Genomic DNA, 19433 nt, shown 5'->3' with positions numbered 1-19433 from the left:
TTCAATTTCTGATTGCTACAGGCAGTCATCTCATTAAACCTACAGCCAGTCACTATCAATCATGTAAAAAAAAAAAAAACCTACCTTTTTTATACATGCAATCCAGTTGAGGCACAATAGAAATATGCATGGGGAATTTGATACTGGTGTGCCCTCACCATTTTTTAAATGCATTCTACAGATCAGTGACTTCAGTTTTCCAGTTCTGTATTTTCACAGCTTCTAAAAGTACTAAATATTTATTTTAAGTTTGGCTTAGCATTTTGAAAACTATTTTATACTAATTTGTCTATAAACACCTGAAACCCTTTTTTTGAAAAGCCATCTTACATTTCCAGCATTTGGAAGTGATTTGTTTCTAGTCCAAAAAGAATTAATGTCTGTCTCTGACAGAAAGAGCTGGATTACTGCCCAGTCCACTTCAGAACTGGATGATGCTGACTCTTAGCCATTTAAATAGTCAAGTTAAACAAGACACAGTTGGGATGATAAAAGGAGGTCTGTAAAAAGACTATTGCTCTGGCCATGTGGACTTACAACTCTCAAACAATGACTAGGAAAACAGTGAAAGAGAAGAAAAAAAATTAACATAAGTGCCCAGGAAAACATTAGGATTAAGTGAATGCAAGAGCATGGTATCTGTTCACATCGTTCTTTCTTCTTACCAGTGAGTTGCCAGCACAGTATATACTCTGCTTGAGCACTGACAGAGGCAAAGAATGGCAAAAAAGCCTTACAAAAGAGAACAAAGCAGAGGGGAGATAGACACTAACAGTCTGTATTGGGTATTGCCCTAAAAAGCACCTATAATCTCCTGATTTTGTATCTAAATTACATTCTATGCTGTTTTGTATGAGCCTTGTTTACAAGCGCTAATTTGCAAGCCTCTTATTAGCTAGAAAAAGGTGAAAATTGTCTTCTCATATTGTATTAATACTAATTCCTTTATCTTTTACAAACTACAATTCCTCATAAGACAACTAAAGGTGCAGTAGAACAGAATCTAAAGAAGATCAGAGAATTACTTAGAGTAAATTCTCTGAATGTGTTTATTTTTGCATGGAAGAATGCATTCACAAGAGGAAAAAGATGCACAGTAATGAAAGCAATGTATTTTAGGTACTGATTAACCAAATCAGTGAGGCCTTAATGGTGCTAGATTTAATCAATCAGAAAATGATCCATGAAGCTTAAATTGAAATGTACCACTGACACTGAAGAATCAAATGTGCAAATGAACACCACTTACAGGATGGGGAACTCAGAAATTAAAGCATTTAAGATGTGATGAGCTATAATGTGTGAAAGCTACAATAAAACAACATTTCAACAAAAAAGCAGAAGCATGCAAGGACACAAGCACAGAAAAAGAGTAAACAATATCTGGGCCAAATTATTTTTTTTTAAGTCCACAGCTTCAATACTATTTGTACAGAAATTATCTTGGTTTTTAAAAACAACTTTGGTTTTAAAACCACTTCAGATTTTATTTCTATAGTTGTTGCAATAATTTCTCCATTTATATTCAATTTAGACCTAGAATGACAAATATGTATGAATTCAATGAGATATAAAGATGCATATATTTGCATATGAAAATTAATGTTTAAATATGTTTTTAAAGACAGTTGAGATTTGATTGTAAGCCAAAGGGAAGTTGTGTCTACTGTTCCAAGTCAGCTCTAGTGAGGTAATTTGAAAATGAGAATAATCTATACTTGATGAAGGATCTCTTTGTCTGATTAGTATCCTGAAACAGGCTTAGACTTGAGGTTTTTGGTTCAGTAACTAGGGCTGAAAGCTTCTGAAATTCAATCATCATATTAGAGGCAGCTAGAACAATGCAGATTTTTATTAATTTTTAATCCTTTATAGTATAGGAAGTTTTATTTAAAATAAAAGCCAAAATCCACAAAACCATACATATAGGCTACCTATTGGTATATGCATGTGAACAAACTTTTGCCTCACTCTCATTGCTATTTCAGTATCCAATAAGAAATATATTCCCCTTCCTATCCTAAAATGTTCAAAAAATAAGAATCTTGAACAAAGTCTACCATTTAATTTTTTCCCCTAATAACAGTGTAGCAGTTGTAATAATAGCAATGATGAACTTGCGAACTATCAGGCTATTAAGTTTTTCTGAAACATAGGGATAGAGGTCCAAAATTTTCGGTTCCTCAGAAATTGCATACTGTGCACATTCTGCAAAAGCAACAGAAAGTAATAAAAATACAGTTGCTACTTCTTCTGTACTAATTTGAGAAAAGAGAAAAAATTGGGTTGCTAGATCTTTTGTACTGATCTGAGAAAAGAGCAGGAGTGGTGTTACTTGTTCATTTGCTTGTTTTATTATTTTGCTGATATTACAGGCAACCAGTACTATAAAAAGACAAAAAAAAAAAAAGAAAAGAGAAAATACTGGAAAGCATCTGTCAGATTTTGAGCGTGAACACCTATGTTTTTATTTTCTTTCCATATGTAGGTCTGATTTATTCATTTGTGCAGTATGTTTTTTCACTTACAAAAGTAACTAGCTGACTGCTCATAGGAGAAATATTGTTTGATAAAATGCAAGTGTGTTGCTACTTTCCCAAAGCAGACACTCTCTTTTAAGTTTTCTTCCCAGGAAGAAAATGTGTACCTTGCAGCCTGGTAAATTTTCACAATTGACCTGCCTTTTCCTCCTAACTTACCTGCTTTGAAATAGAGTCTTATTCACCTGTCGTGTTAGTTTTCAAACTTAAACAATTCTACTCACTTTCTTTGCTAATATCATGTACTCCTTCATGTCAAACATCTGCTTTTTTAATTGCTACCTTTAGCTGAGTGCTACGTCATTTCCATGGGAAGGGGGAATAAAAGGAAACAGAAACAAAAAAGCAAACTGATGTTGTCTAAAGAATTTTGTGCATTTGCCAACAGCTCTTTTAGTTTGCTGACAAATAAGTCAAAAGCACTGTTTACACTTCAAACCCAGAAAATACCTAGCAAGTGCCTAGGATAAATTAGTTCCTACAGAAACCCAAAAGCAGAAAGTTATAGGAGGACCCTTATTTAAAAGGACAGGCATGCTGTAATAAATAATCTCTCACTTTACCTAAAATTACGTGTATTCCCATATTCTTATGTTTGATTCCAAACTTTTTCTTTTGCATGTTTTAGAATATTACACGGATTTCCACTTACAAATTATGCTATATATACTGTTTTTCACAATTTTTCACAAATGTAAAATTTGAAAAACCTAATTTCTACACTTTAGAACAACTGCCCTTAACATGAACATTATGGTATTGCAAATTATTCATTTAATCAGGAAAACCTAGGATCCACAGGCCTACTGATCCACAACCACAGGCCTAGGATCCACAGCCCTGCTGATGGGTACTTTTGAGCTTGAAGAAATTTTGTTTCATAATTCCATTTGTTTCCTGCCATTCAGCCAACTTTCCACTTATTACATGCCTCCATACCTTAATATTAACTTCCAGTGCAGGACACTGTAAATTGTTTTCTGAAAAATCAAAGCATATGATGGCCACTGTTATCTATATATCCTTTGTCTTCTTTGGCAGTGACTGCCTCAAAGAATTCCAGCAAAATACTGAAGCATGACCAGCCCTTCCTGAATTCTGTACAGCTATTCTCAGTCAAGCTGTGTTTTCTAATGTTTCCCTATCTGAACCCTGAAATTAGTTTCTGGAGATCTCTTCAAAGTTTTCTGCAGCTTCCTGGCATATATTTGTAAACAGCAGAGGAAAGCAAACTTGTGGGGTTTGCTGAAACTTTTCCATTTCTACGCTTTCCTTAAAATAGGAATACAAAAATATCAACATTTTTTCAATATCCCAAAAAATGTGCATGCTTCATATGGCAAATCTCTCCCACCTTCACACTGTGCTACATAACGACTTCAGAGTGCCAGCTTGTGCAGGGGAAAAGAAATGGAGGGCTCAGGGCTCAGATAATTTGACTGGCCATGTATGTATTTTGATCACTTGCCCACTCGTCGTCAAAGGGGAAAGAACTGACTGCAGGATACAAATGCTATGTGAATTTTCTACTGCAGAAATGTTCTTATAGATTCTGTATTTATTTGGAGATTCATCATTATGGAGAATTCATCATATGGAGATTAATCATTCTTTTATGTCAGTCACTGAAATACAGGTCTACAAACTTAATAGGAGAATGGCAGTGAAAATAGTCTGGTACCTGACAGAGAGTTTAAGTGCTTTCAGATACTGACACCAGTTATGCAGGTTGATTTCTTGAGGTGTTTTTTGACCCAACAGTGCTGCCAGTGCAGAACTGTTAGGGCTTTGTGTACACCCAGACACCAGGAAATGCTTTCTGGATTTAACTAAGTAGGAATATCTTGCCTCTGCAACACAAAGCCTCCAGCTGAGCTCCAAGATCAAAGCACATGAGACCCACCAACCCTCAGCACCCATTCCACTACCTGCCATTAAGAGCCAACCTTAAAGCTCAAGATGCTTGCTCATTCCTCCTCTAAAGACTCGACTGTCTTAAACAGCAGCAAGGACAGACTACTCCATAAAAGAAGGCAAGCAAGGAGCCAAGAGTCACAGCCTGGCAGGCAGCGGTGGAAACACCACCAAAAAAACCCAAAAACCAACAAACAAAAACCCAAAACAAAACAAAAACAAACCCACAAAACCCCCAAACAAACAAACAAACAAACACCACCACCACCCCCCCCAAAAAAAAAAAATCCAGGAAGTTGAGTCAGAGATTCAAGATAAGAATCAGGTCTTGAGACAGTAACCAGGATCAGACTCCGATCAGCCATATCAGAGGGTAATTCAGTAAGTCAAGCCGGCAGGAGGAGAGTGAGAATCAGGAGGTACAAGACTGGGAACAAGTGCAATTGCAACACTGCTGCAGAGTAGCTCAGGCAAAGGTCAAGCACAAGAGCTCCAGGTTTAAAGCCAGCACCAAGTGAAGGAGAGGAAGCCCCCACTGTGGCTCTTTAGCAGCAAGCAGCTCCTGGACTAGGGGTCTCAGCAGCAAACTGGTCTCTAATCAGCATCTGAAAGGGGTCGTGACAGCTTGTCACTTCAAGCAAGATCAACAGCCATAAAGAGCAAATCCAGCATTGGGGAAAAAAAAAAAAAAAAAAAGGACAAGAAGGAAGCTACATCTAGGAGCTGGTTTTGGGTGGAAAATTCATCTCACCTAAGGCTTTGCATGTAAGCTCGCATGAATCATGGAGGAGGGAATTTTAAACACAGTCTTTTTTTCAGTTGCTTAACTTACGCTCTACCATTTCAGGCTGCTGGATGTTGTTAACTCTATTCCTGTAACACAATGATCCTTGTGAACTAACAAACCATGAACTTCCGCATCTACAGTTAGACTCCTCTCCTGGTTCTGGTACTTAAAACTTAGCCATACCAATGCTGAGTTCCTTTGTGTGAACCTAGATTTTACTACATAAGTAAACTGGATGCATAAAAATATGCAGGTTGGTTAGTCTCTCCAGCATACACCAAGAGGCTAGAATCAATTTAGTTAAGTGGTTCAGGGAAGAGGTCAGCCATTCCTGTTTGGATTCATTTTTTTAAGTTTATTTTACCTTTAAAATTCAAGGGTCTTAAAGACAATAATAAAATATTCCTAAATATTTTAAGCTCTCTATAAGGAGAGAGATATATATATGATAATGTTTGTAATGAAAACCCTTACTCACAAATTTGGATTTTGCAGTCTGAATCTTGTAAGTTTAATTGGAGGCTTGCTAAAATCTGTTTCTGGTACTAAATTGGGGATTTTATTTCAAAATTCCTGCTTTCTGGAAAAAGAAAAAACTAATAAAAAGTGTTTTCATTTGGCATGTAATCCATCTCATTCATTTCATTGTGCCAAATAAGGTGGAAATGATCACACAATGTGGTAAAAATCCTTAGTCCTTGTAAGTCTTGTTTTCTTTAAGTTAGTAGTTGATCCCAGTAGCGTAGTGATCAGTTCAAATTAATGAATTATGATAGCAATTTGAATTTGATAAAGTTCTATGGTACTACCATGAGATTATTTCATTTATTGAGGTATCACAACCGGCCAAAACTCCTCTTTGCCTCTTACCGTACTCTTTTGCATGTCTGGATATGTGCTATGAAGAAAGACAAACCTATTTCTGTCAACTACACAAGCTTTACAGGAAAAGATTTCTGTAACACTTCGATTAAAAACTTTCCCTTTCTTACCCATTCTGTACACACAACAAGAGTCAACTGTCAAGGAAACTCAAATCTTCTTAGATCAATGGTCTACCTTACCAGGGCCTCTGCAGAAGTTTCCTGACCCATCTTTTTACCCTTCCTTGGAGATCTGTAATAATTTCCTACAAATGTTTTACTACTTCTTTTAGCTACACTTTGTTTGTCACATTAGCTAACCCACATATGTAATTTTACTCAGAATACCATAATCTCTAACTAGATCTCCACAACACTTTCCATCTTCTGAATTTATCCCTTTGGTAAATTTATACTCTGGTATTTTTATATTAAATCACTTAACCAAGAGCCAGTCATATTTCTACTTTAAATGTTTATTTGTTTGTTCTGAAGCATCACTTCATGTTCCTCACATTTTTACACAGATTCTCTTCATAAAAGAAAGTGAACTTCATTTTTCTAAGCAATGCTATGAATTTGTATTATTCATTTTAGCAACGCAAAAAATTACTTACGCTTTATAAGATGGCTAATCTCTCTCCCATCTTTCACTACCTATCCTTTTGCTAAAACAACACACATAAAACTGAATACTAAAATTGCAAGACTACTACCCTGCTAATTTCTTATACAGATATAGCCTGTCAGTTCTAGATGACTTTGGATTGGCCCCAAACAGAAGAAAATATTCTGGGTAGTATAATCCTGCATGGAACAATGTGATCTGTATAAAAAAATCACTTACTGAATCACCAGCACCTCTTTCCACTCCTAGGAGATCTCCCATCGAAGCAATGCCTAAATTAGTGCAGAGTGATTTGTGGCTTTCCAGCTGTCATTCATTAATTCTTAGGAAATACAATATACAATACAATAGTACTCACCCTGAGGTATTTTGCAAATTCATTTGCTGAATGTTCTTTAAACTTGTTTTCAAACAACCACTGTAGCCTATTACTTCTATAACCCTCCAAACACATTTCACTCTTGATGAAATATTGTGGCAGTCACACAGACCGATAAAGGGGGAAGGGTAGGGAATTGTGTCTGTGGAGAGTTTGGACTATGAAACACCATCTGAGTTGAAAATCAGGGTTTTTACTCCAGTGCTTTGCCATTCCTCTATCTTTTTCAGAAGGTACAGGAAAGCCTGACAGCAAGGGCCAGAAGTGACCTGGGCACTCTGATCCACTGGCTTTGGCACTTCACGGCATGGCTGACCTGTAAAAGTTGTCCTGTTTTAGAAGGAAAATTGCTTAACTATAATTCACTGAGTGGCTGCCTTGTTTTGACCTGAGACGAGAGGATGTTGTGAGGTGCAGACCATATTGGAGGATCCAAGAGCCTGGGGATCTACCTTTAGAATGAGCCAAGGAGCTGCTTACACAAAGCCAGTCAGAAAGACTTTGTAATGCCTGCTTCATCAAGGACTTTTGGCAAAATCTATGACAAGTTCAGCTCAGCCAAAACCACTGCACCTTTAGACATGCACTGCAGGAGAACTTGAGCACAGAGAGAAGTTTTCTGCTGGGTCTCAGGCACCCCTGGCTTCCCAGAAATCTGAGAAAGTTGCATAGGGGTTTCCTTTTAGGTCTTTTGCTCTTTGAATTTACATGTTAATTATCCTAAACTGCATATTAGATACCTAAGAGCTTTTTGCCCCTTTAACTCTTGCAAAGTTGATTTCCGCAGTAAATAAAAAGACAGAAGCAAGAGGCTAACTTGAGACAAGAATCACAACAAATACTGGGGTTAAAAAAGCATAGCTATTGTTCAGTGTTTAGTAGGCACCATGACAGCAATTATGTTAAGGAAGGATTTGAAAAACAATGCTTCAACTACTTTTATGGCCGACTCCTCCCATGCTCAGGGGTTTTCATGCTTTTAGCTATTGCATCTGCAACTGAAGCTAACTGTGAAATTAGCAATTTATTTATCCCATGGTACACACACACAATTCCAACAGTAAAAGTGAGTAAGGGTGAGTGCTGTGAGTAAAAGTTAGAACCTTTCTTACTAAATTTTGTCCTTCACTATCGAATCAAATACCTGTGGATTCCCATATAGAAACTTTGTTCCTTCTTGTGGCTTATATCACTAATACTGTTAACACAACAGCTGTTTTATCTAAACAACATAATATGAGCTCTGCCAAAATAACTAAGGACAAAGAAAAGTTTGACCTTCAAAATGGTTGCCTGAATTACAAGGAAGCAGAAGATGCCATTAAGTATAAAATAGAACAATAAAGGCCTACAATTTGTAAACAGCTTTTGATTCTGTAATACTTAGTAAAAATTGGTCTCCTTAGGAATACATGTGCACATTAAGATATTTATAAAGATTATATCTTTACAAAAACCACACTAGAACCTGTAGTCTCTTTCTTGCATTCTGTCCTATTCTGAAAAATATATCAACATAAGGAAAAAAAAAATCTCTTATTAAAATTAACTATTTCTGATTATTTAGCCACAGATTTGAAAACTGATTAGATAAGACATAAGGTTGTTGCTAATCTTACTTGGAAGATATAACTGATAAAGAAAAAAAGAATAATGAAAGCATGTTAACAGCAATAAAATTATCTAGACAATTCTGTTTACATAATTACCAATAATCTGAAATCAAGATGTAATTGTGCATTATTCCATTTTATAGTTAGACACCTCTGCAAAACAGAAATTTTAGTTTAGTGGACCACAAATATACAGCTGTTCTAAGAAAAGTGGAATCTGAGATAGCAGAAAAAGTGTATTTTATGTCACTCTTTCATCTAGTATCAATGGAATGCAGTTTCCACTGTTTCTTAGTGATTTTGTATGAAATTGAAGGTAATAAATAGACAAGGATTGACATTTTCTAGTAAAAGCAAACGGAGTAATACCTATTGACAACCTGATGTATGAGCAATACTTCCTGAAAGTTTTGTGAGTGCCTTTTCCTCTTTTAATGATCTCTTTAAGAGTGGCATTTTTTAAAACTGCACATTTGAATTAAACTAAGACTCTTACTATTGTATATATAAAAAGAGAAACTGAGTTACCTGTATGGCTGTGAGGATATTGGCTAATGCCTGACCATACGTGTCATGACAGTGAACAGCAAGAGCGCTCAAAGGAATTTCTTTCATAACAGCTTCCAACATTTTTTTCATACTTCCAGGAGTCCCCACACCAATTGTATCTCCCAGAGAGATTTCATAACAGCCCATACTGTACAGGCGCTTAGATACCTGATTAGAAACAGAAAAACAGGAAGAGGTCAAGATAAAAGAATATAAAATAGCATCAAGAACATATATTTAAAAATACGTAATTCTGTACAGGTTTCAGGTTTTGACCTACTGAGGTGGATCTATCTATCACACACTCTCTATTCATTCTTGAAAATTTTCATCCCAGAAGATCCCATAGATCCTCTTATTTTAAATTTATAGTTCTGCTTCTGTACGTGGAATAACCAACCAAGCCAAATCCATCAAAAACTCTCAGAGAATCCAAATAAGCAAAATTTTAACACTATGAATTTTCTGTCAAGCCCTTTCCCAACATTTTCCTCTCTCTGGGGACTTCCCAGCTGTTTGGTTTTCTTTGTGCACTTTTCAGCTTGTAAGCTGTGCAGGGTAAAGACCTGCTTATTACATGAAGCCAAGCACATGGCCAAACTAAGACAATAAGTAATTAACAAGAAGCCTGATTTTGCTTTCTCTTGGCACTTAAAAAAATCAATGAAAACTGAAGTTTTAACATGTTGCAGTCAATATTAATTTTGCAATATTAATTTTGTTTGCTTTTCATGAAATCAAACACTTAAACACTAACAAAGCAAAACTGCAACTTAATTAACATTCTAGTCCTTAAGTTTTAAAAATTTTCTTAATACCAAACAAAACCGTATACAAATAGATCTTTCTTATGTAAGTAGAACCCTAAATATTTCTGGAATTATATCTTTGAAGAGTTCTTTGCACAAGTAAAAGAACTGGGGCCTGGCTCCATAATTTTTGTATGAAGAAGCACAAAATCATGTTTTCACTGACAATATTGCTTTGGAAATTGAATTCAGGATATTTCCATCTTATTTTTGTTGAATTTATTTGGAAACCTTTCATCTTACTTTCAGCTGCTGAAAATGTTTGTCTCCTTTAGGATTCCCCGTTGTGTATTAATGATCCCAAAAGACCACTCCACTGGAACAGAATCCCAGTCTAGATTTTTAGAAATGAAAAAATACAACCCTTTTCCAAGACATCTTCAGTTGCACTGCACTCTGCTGTTAAAGCAATTCAAGGACTTCATCAGTGGGATTGCTGTGAATATGTCGGAGGAAGCTGACAAAGTGCTGCACCAGCAGTCTTGGAAGTGCTGGATTAATATTGCTGTTCACTTAATTCAAAGAACAGCTGAAAAAGAACTTCACATTGTCTGAATCATCCCGCTTAAGGCTTGGGAGTGCTATGACTATTGCAAATGTAGTAAAACTGTGCTTTAAAGTCAGACTCACTGGTTCATATCAACACAAATTCAACATACATTTTAAGAAGGGGATAATCACCAGATTGCAAAATGGATTCTATCACATGGCATATTTTTGTATCATCAACACATGGCAGGCATTTTAACTGGACTACCATTGTAAGCAAGAACACGATCATCTGCAGTTAGGGGTGGATTACATCCAGCTAATCCCCAAACCTCAGCTTTTCTTTAAGATCAGGGTAAAGGAAACAGATGGCTTTTTTTTTTCTCCTGTTCTTTCTAAGTCATGATTCAAAGTTCTTCTAGATGAGCATTTTAGTGATAAGTGAGACTATATAAACTGCTAGAAATCTTATTGCATTCACTTCTTTTCCATGTTCAGTCCTTAGGTCTTTCACCCTTCTGAAAACAAAGTTCTGAAATATGAAAGAAGAGAGGATGAAACTCTGCTAACAAGTTCATCATCACCACTGATGTCATGATTTAACCTTAAAGTGACTCTTAGATCTATATTTATTCTCAAGAAGAATGTGCATGTTTGGAAGCTGAATGGGAGTTTTTCAAACTGAATTTTCTATTTTACCATAGTAGGAGGCATCCCATTAGTTATTTTTTGTCAGTTTTCAATGTGGATTTTTGGGAGGAGGGTGTGGGAGAAGAGAACACAGTTTTGTCAATGTAATTAGGATGTGATTATGAGCTTGCAGTTTTGTTGATTGAATGGCATTGTGTTCTGCACCACTGAGCAGTTTTACTATGCATGAGTCTTATGCTACTCCCCTTGGGAACACTGCCCTGACACCAAGCATTGATCAAAGGAGCTCTTCTGTGTGAGGAGAGTAGTTAAAAAACAAGCCTGTTCAGGAAAGAAGCCTGTTGAGGAACACGGTAAGTAATATGTCATCACTGCTCAGATTAAAGCTGTGTCAATTCTAATCTTCACATTATTAGAACAAGTTAATTTAGAAATACTGAGTACCTTTCAAATTAGCTACTTTTTTTCAAAGACTGTGAGTATGTGTGGCTGCTGTGGGAGAAGTATTATATTATATATATCCAGGAAGTTGCCTCTGGAATGTATACTAGAAGAAGATACAGGAGAGGAGGACCTGAAAACCACCCAAGCAGAACATAATATATTAGACAAATGTAGACTAGCTGCTAGGGCTACAACTTAAAAGGTAATTGTTCGAGTATTCTGCTACATCAACAAAAATAAGTGATTAAGTGTAACAGAGAAGACAAGTCTATCCCTAGGTGGAAGGCCAGTGTGTTCTGCCTTCAGCCTCTTGAATTCTCTCTCCACTTTCTTTTTTACCATCCATTTCAGCTTTGATGCCTTCTTTGCCTTCCTACAAAATTTTACACTTGTGTTTCACTCACCTCTCTGCTGGGAAAAAAAGGCTGGATTAAGACATCTTCTTCCTTATCATTTATCCTAAAGGGGAAAAGGGGGCAGGAAGGGAAGGTGCAACTTACTCCATCATGGCAGCAGAGCAATTTAAGAAATCATATTGGGGCTGAGTTTTGGCTCATGTGTCAACCACATGATGCTCACCAGAAGCAAGTTGTAGCAGAGGCGCTACCAGCTGACAGCACAGTATTCTTATTCCAGCATAAAATGCATTTTAAAGAAAAAGGTGGTGCTGGAAACCATCTTGGACAACATGGTCCACTGACATATGTGCTGGAGTCTATTTCCTTAAGCATTTTCTACTTTCTTGCTGGAGAAAATAGAACATAATATTTTTTTCATGATTGATAATAACCAAAATACACTATTTTTCTCACATTTGACTGCACATGGTTGAGTGAGGTTATACACCCAGTTTTAGCATTAGATATATTTTGTCCTTGTTTTCCTTAATTTTTATCCATTAAAGATCTTTTTATGATTGAGAACATGACTTATAGACATTTTAAAATATATTTTTGATTCATTAAAAAGACAAGCCAGAAGACAAGCCAGAAGTTCACACTTACTTCTGCCACTTTAGCTGGTATGATGTTTCCTTCATATGGGCATCCCAATGCGCACGATACATACCTATAACAGAAAGAACACACAATGATACTTCTGTTTTATATATATATATATGTGTAAAAACACATGTATTCCTCTGTGTTACATTAAAGAATGGGTTAAATATAATTTTTAATATTTAAGACAATCAATGCAGAACAAATATTTGAATGGAAAGTTAAAACTACATCAGAAGAAAACAGCAGATTTATCAATTTTCCTTTTAAATCACACAACGAAGATTTATAGCTTTCTTTATGCCCAGTGTATGTCACAAGGTGTAAAGAACTGGCAGTGAAGCCAAGTTAATGATGTTGCAGGAGACTTCATTTTTCTTGGTATTTCCTTATGAAGTTGCAAGAGCGAGCTCAAGCTTTGCCTTGCCTAGCCCACAGAAGGTATTCAGAGGAAGATACCACTTTCTTCCTTGTATTACCTACTCGGATCAGAGAAAGCAACACGTGGACACAAACAACTTCTAACAACCCCACCATCTCATAAGTCAACAGAACTGTGGTGAATGAGGTAGTTTCCACCCTCTGTCTCTGTATTGGCATCTCTGTCCCATTTCCCCAGAAGAATTATAGTTCCACTGCAAACTGTAATTTAGGTAGGCCTTGGGACAAGAAGAAACTGAGAATCCAAACCATGTTCCTCAGCAGCTATTAGCTCCATAAAGCACAGAAATTGAAAGCCACAACCAAACTTCCATTGTTCAGTCCTTATGCTCTTTTAGCGTAGGATTTGGTTTAAATTTCCTCTTTTTAATGACAATTAAGAGCCATTAAATTCTAATTAAACTTCTAATTCTTTATCTTAAATTAGGAATACAATTAAACTAACAAGAAACAGCCAGTCAAAATCAAAAGTGTGATTTTAAAAGGATTTATAACACATTCAGAGGCAGGCAGAGTCCCAGTGGGAGGTTGCTCAATTGCTTTATGGAAGAACAAGAGCCTTCATCGATCTCCTGTCATTCCCTTTTGCTCAACATTGAAGGATATAATGTAAAATTATACACTGTATAATGCAAAAGGAATTGAACAGATGCCAGTTTGTATGTAGTCAAGGTTCGCAGGGTAAAGGATGTATTGTTTCTTTGCAGTTGAAGGAGGAAATGGCTGATAGAATGTGAAATTAGGATCAGTAACAGGCAAAAACAAATTGTGAAAAAAAGTCCATATATTAATGCACAGAACATATTACATCCCTTATATGAAAGTATGGTCTTGGCACGCTAGAAATAGAAGCAAGAGTGAAACAAACCTTGAATCTAAAAAGAACTTGATTAGCCCTGACAAAGAAATGGAAATTAATTTTGTTTCCATGAAAGTGGTTGGGTCCATTACATCTTGCTCATAATTTTAGTCCAGATGCCTACTAGGCATGGTTTTGATTATTGCTATGTCATTATGAAGACAAGGTTTTTTGAAACTTGGCCATAGAATTCATTAGATATCAACCCCAATTATAAATGTCACTGTTTAAATTTCAAAATTATGAATTTTCTTATCTACATTAAAGACAAAAAAGTAGCTACTGTAAACAGTTAAACACTCCCCCGATTTTCAGTGACACAGAACTCAAAAGCAATTCAGGATAATTTCCTTAATTTTTTTTAAGCATATAAAGTTTTTCAAATTAAACTAAGCATGAAAAATTTCAGACCCAAAGGATTACTTTTTACATAATACTACAGTGCCTAGAGCTAGTGAATACATATACTTACTGAAATTATTTTAAAAATTAACCACACCACTTTTTATGAAGTGATCAAGAACAGTGCTAAATACTAAGTAAATGCAAAACATACAGTACATATGTGCACATGTTCCCTTTACTTACATATATCTTTACAGGTTCCTAACGGTTACATATGTCAGATCAAGAAGACATGCATTTGGTAGTGATAATGTGGCATGAATGACATCTGGAATGGAGTAGGGCAAACAAAAGCAAAAGCAGACCAAAAGGTATCTAGAGAACAAGGGAATACTCCTGTGGTTCACACCAGCGAGCGGATTGCCTGAGCTCACATAATTCAGCTGGGCCTGCTGGGGTATGAAAGTATGTGGTGACCTGAGGAATCCGCCTACTACAATACACAAATCTGTTTGAGATTATGAACTCTCCCCATACTTATACCATTGTGACTAGACTGACATTTTAAACAAGGAAAATATGGCAGATATATCTGGGCATCTGATATTCAATATTAAACTGGAGAAAATAAGGATTACTGAAAGAATCTAACAGGAAAAGAACTTCCCACTAGAGAGATAACAAAGTCCTGTGGACAGTGAAAGAACAGTTCTTCAGTAGAGTTCATCAAGAATGATCTTGGCAGAATTTTATCTAACATTTTCATTTAATGAATTAGAATAAAAAGTAGAATGTGGTGATAGCATTAAATTTTTTGGCACTGTCAATAAAAAGAAGAAAAAAAAGGCACTCACATTCCACTGGGAACAGACAGGAGCAATAGAAAAGGGACTCAGTTGATGGCAATGACAAAGAAAGTGAAATGCTCAAAATGAGGCTATAAAAGAGCAAAATGTGCTCCAGACACATATCAGGATAAGCATTTTTATAAATGCTTAAAATATAAATAAATATAAATTCCTTTTGACAAGATCTTGCTGTATTCTTATTGGAAATAAGAGAAAATTTGAGCCATTTGTAGAAAAGTTCGTACAAGCTGGAACACAAGGGCTGAGTAAAACTAGGGATACAGAAAGCCCTAGCATACCAAAGGAGAAAATACACATCTGTGTGAAAGAGGGAAGATAATCATATGTCTGGTCTGAGTATTTGCCAAGACATCTACAGTGAAGCCAGAGTAGAGTGGGATGCTTTGTAATTGCATTTGTGTGGTTCCAAATTAATAAGCAAAAGTATGAGGAAATAAGTTTCACGAGGGAGGTAGATCTGTTATCTACGGATATGTTTGGCTGCTACTTTTTTTTTTTCGTATGAAATAACCCATAAGGCATCAAAATCAAGAGAGAATACAACCAAAGCAGAGCCCCAGGACCTCCACCCACACGCTTCCAAAATGGGAGACAACTTTGAAGAGCATGCTGAAGGACTGCTTAGAAAGAAGGAAATTACCAAAGCAGAGCCATGGAGAGAAACAGACAACAAAAAATTTAAAGAACAGTCTGGTCAACTGCAGCAAACACTACTGACAAGTCCAGAAGAATGAGAACAGACTACTGTTTCTGAGATCTTGTCATCAGGGAGTTTGGTGAGAGCGTTTGCAGTTGCAAGCAAGGAACAGAAGCCAAAGTGTAGGAGTTATAGGAGGGAATCACAGAAGAGGGTCCCCAGACAGTAATTATAAACAGCGCCTTCAATGAGCTTAGGAATGAATAAGAGATAGGAGATGAGATATGATATGAAGAACCAAGTAGGGTCAAAGGTGCAATTTTTAAGAGCAAATGCTTGCTTATATTGCAAGTGGAAAAGAGCCAGAGGACAGTGAGAGGTTAAGAAAGAGAAAAAGGGAGGGAAGAAATAGGAGGAAGAACAGAACATGGGGTCACTGGGGCAAGTGGAAGGGGTACAGATGGAAAGTAGACAAGAAACTTCTGCTGCTCTGACAGTAGAGGAGAAAGGATCAGGGGAGGGGAGAGAGAAGAAAGTGACAGAAGGAAAAGGATACTCCATCTATTTTTCTTAGGAGAAAAAGCAAGATCCTACATGAAGAAAAGCAGCAGAGGAAAACAGAAGAGTTTGAGCAATAAGTTGCAGAGGCAACTGGGATTTCATTTGGGAATTCAATTAAGCTGGAGAATACAGCTGTTTTCTAAAAAGATAGCAGGACTGAAAGAAAAAAATACAGTGTAATGAAAAAGACTATCCTAATCTCAGGATATTCACCAGACACACTCCACAGTATGAGAGTAAAAGCAAATTGAAAGTTTACAAAGCAGATTCTGCAATGGAAGTGTTTAATTCTAAGTATGTGCTTAAATCTCTGCTGAATCAAGGCCAGATGTAGCTTAACTACATCTTCAGCATACCATCAAGAAAAGAGCCCATGAAACCAGTGGTGGAAAGAAGGACCTGAAAGTGAACGTATGTATAGAGCTGCTTTAGAAACACATGGGTATATGCTGTTTTGCTCACTCAAGTTTTGTGAAATCAGAATTTCTCCCTTTAATAAAAAGTGATAAAAAGAAGTTTTCTGCTTGTTTCACCTGGCAGAGTTTACCCAGTCTCTTGCCTGTTCAACAGATTTCACTGCAGGTGAGGATCATTTGGTCTTCTACTGAACTGTTTTCTATGCATATAAAAACAAAAAAATAGACAATTTTACTGCATAATATTTTGCACAAAAATGCTGAACAGCCTCTGGGGATGAGGAGACAGAAGGAAGAGGAAGAGAGTTTTCAATTTCTTCCAGTAAGCCGAAACCAAATTGCAATGTTCCAGAAATGGTATAGACAGTATAAGGTCCCCACAATCAAGGTCACTAGGAATGGTGATGATCACCACACCAGGCCAATGTCTGTGAAGTAAAAAATATAAAACCTCAAACAGGGTAAATGAGCAAACTTTTCTTAACCAAAGGGTGTTAAAAGAAAATGAATCCAAGCAGAAACTGAACTCCGTGTTGTAATCAGCCCTTTGTCAGCTTGTTTCAGCAAGAGTTCCAGAGCCAGATCCACAGCTGCTACCACAGCTGGAAGCATGGAGCCTCCTGAGAAGCCAGTTGCAGACTCAGATGCTGCTGTTTCCTGTTTATTATTATAGTGTAAGTTTGCATATAATTTACCATGTTCACTGCAGATGTATTTATTTTTATTGGATGTTTGTGCTAAAATGTATATATGCCTCTCATTTGGTGAATTCATAATCTCAAGGTTGATATATTCTGTCTCTTTGCAAAGGAAGCCATTAGTTAAAAACAAGCAGTCTTTACTGTAAGCAGAGGGAAAACACAAGGAAGAGAAGAGAGAAAGGAGATTCTTTCAGAAACAGAATCTCCAAGCCAAGCCCAGAATGTGTAAATAAGGCCAGGATGTTTTTTCCACACTTGACTTTAAAAAGGAAAAAAAAAAAAAAAAGAACCTCTCCATGTATTTAGTACCCAGTTACAAGTAATATATATGCTATTCACAGTGAATACTGTAGTAAAAATATTTGTTACTATTTTTAGAATGCTCAGAAAACACTTATAAATTGTGAACTATGTTCTAGAAAATAACTACTTTTCTAAAAACATAACCAAACAGCTAAAATAATAAAGGGCCACTTAACCACATGATTTTTTAATAACTATCTCAAGTTATCCACGGAGTAATACATAACATACTAGCAAAGATACTGTATTGTAAGTCATAATTTCATACTAACATTTCAAGTCTGACTTATTCCCTTTAAGAAGAAAAGTATCCCTCCTTTTTTCTTTTTTCTTTTTTTTTCAAAACAGCTCTTCTGGCCCAGTAATAATATTTTCTCTCTGCAGGTACAAAACCAACAGGTAAAAGTTGCTATAAAGTTATTCCTAAGCCTCTCCCCTTACACAGCGCAATCATCCAGTATGACAGAATTAGTATAATGGCCCTGACATCCTTTTCTTAACCTGTTCCCAGTACAGAGAAACGCACCAAGTCCCCACATCCCAGCAATCTCTGACTTCATAAACTTCTCCAGGGGACTGTGACCAGCTGGCTTAATACTGTGTAACCACAAAGATTTGTTTACCATTCACATACTAAAATGCATTGCTTCCAAGTCTATTAAATGTTCATCTACATTTTGTTGTTCCCATAACCTCAAATATAGGCTCACTTATAGTGACATGAAGGTGTTAAATTGGTTTTACTATCTAGAAAAGGGATAACTGGCATAAATCACTCTATCATCAATATAACTGTGACTATGCTAAACTACACAATGTAGTCTTAAAAATGGGCATTTTAAAGCAATGTGAAAAAAACATGTGTATTCCAGCCCTAATATTCCAGCCCTAATACCACCAAACTCAAGTTCAAAGTTTCTGTCTGTGTTTGTAAAACACACACAGCTTTGAATTGTATTGATTTTTGCAAAACTGAATTGCTGGAGTTTCTGTTATGGTACTTCTAATTACATATAAAAAATACAGTATTGTAAGGCCATATAAATATCTTTACTTATTTAGGATGAACTGTAACAAAAGAAAAAAAAAGAACCTTGTTGAACTGAATTATAAAGATAAGATGGTCTTGATAATCAGAAGTTTTAGATAATTAACATTTCTTTATAAACAAAACAGACATCATTATTAGTTTCTGAAATCGCTTGTTATAAAGTATATTAAAATAGAACTAATGTGTTCTTCCCTTTTTTTTTGCAAATAAATCCAGATATCATTAGCACAAAGCAAAGATAACTTAAATCAATTATTTATCTTTAAGTCTTCTTTTGTGTTTAATTTGTGTATTAGCATCAAAGTAAACCAATAATAATTTCCCATAATCACCAAAAAATTATATATGTTGTAACCTGTAAGCTTTATTATAGCATGATGTAAAATGTAATAATAATAATATTGCACACTATAGTTTGTTAGGCATCTATTTCTCACAGAAAAACATACTACTATATTTCAAGTATATCAACCGGTATTTGAATTCTATACAAACACAGATTTAAGCCAAATATTGATACATTTCAAAATGCTTTTATATACTGTGAACTTCACCATTCCTAAAGACACAGGGCATAAAACAA

At 36.0% G+C, this 19433-nt stretch overlaps 1 protein-coding gene across 3 annotated transcripts in view; it reads right to left on the bottom strand.

Moving 5' to 3' along the window:
• The window catches only part of HMGCLL1 (3-hydroxymethyl-3-methylglutaryl-CoA lyase like 1), a 71679-nt gene that overhangs the window by 20641 nt on the left and 31605 nt on the right, over positions 1–19433 (bottom strand). For all 3 annotated transcript variants that reach the window (XM_050314655.1, XM_050314656.1, XM_050314657.1), the window contains exons 6-7: positions 12671–12734; positions 9253–9441 (exon numbers count right to left, since the gene is read on the bottom strand). In XM_050314655.1, coding sequence (XP_050170612.1) covers positions 9253–9441; positions 12671–12734 — 253 coding nt within the window. The remainder of the gene's footprint in view (positions 1–9252; positions 9442–12670; positions 12735–19433) is intronic.

This window comes from Myiozetetes cayanensis, unplaced genomic scaffold, assembly GCF_022539395.1.
Source record: "Myiozetetes cayanensis isolate MyiCay16 unplaced genomic scaffold, myiCay2020 scf2-11, whole genome shotgun sequence".
Lineage (NCBI taxonomy): Eukaryota > Metazoa > Chordata > Aves > Passeriformes > Tyrannidae > Myiozetetes > Myiozetetes cayanensis.
This window is presented reverse-complemented; position numbering and strand designations above follow the sequence as displayed.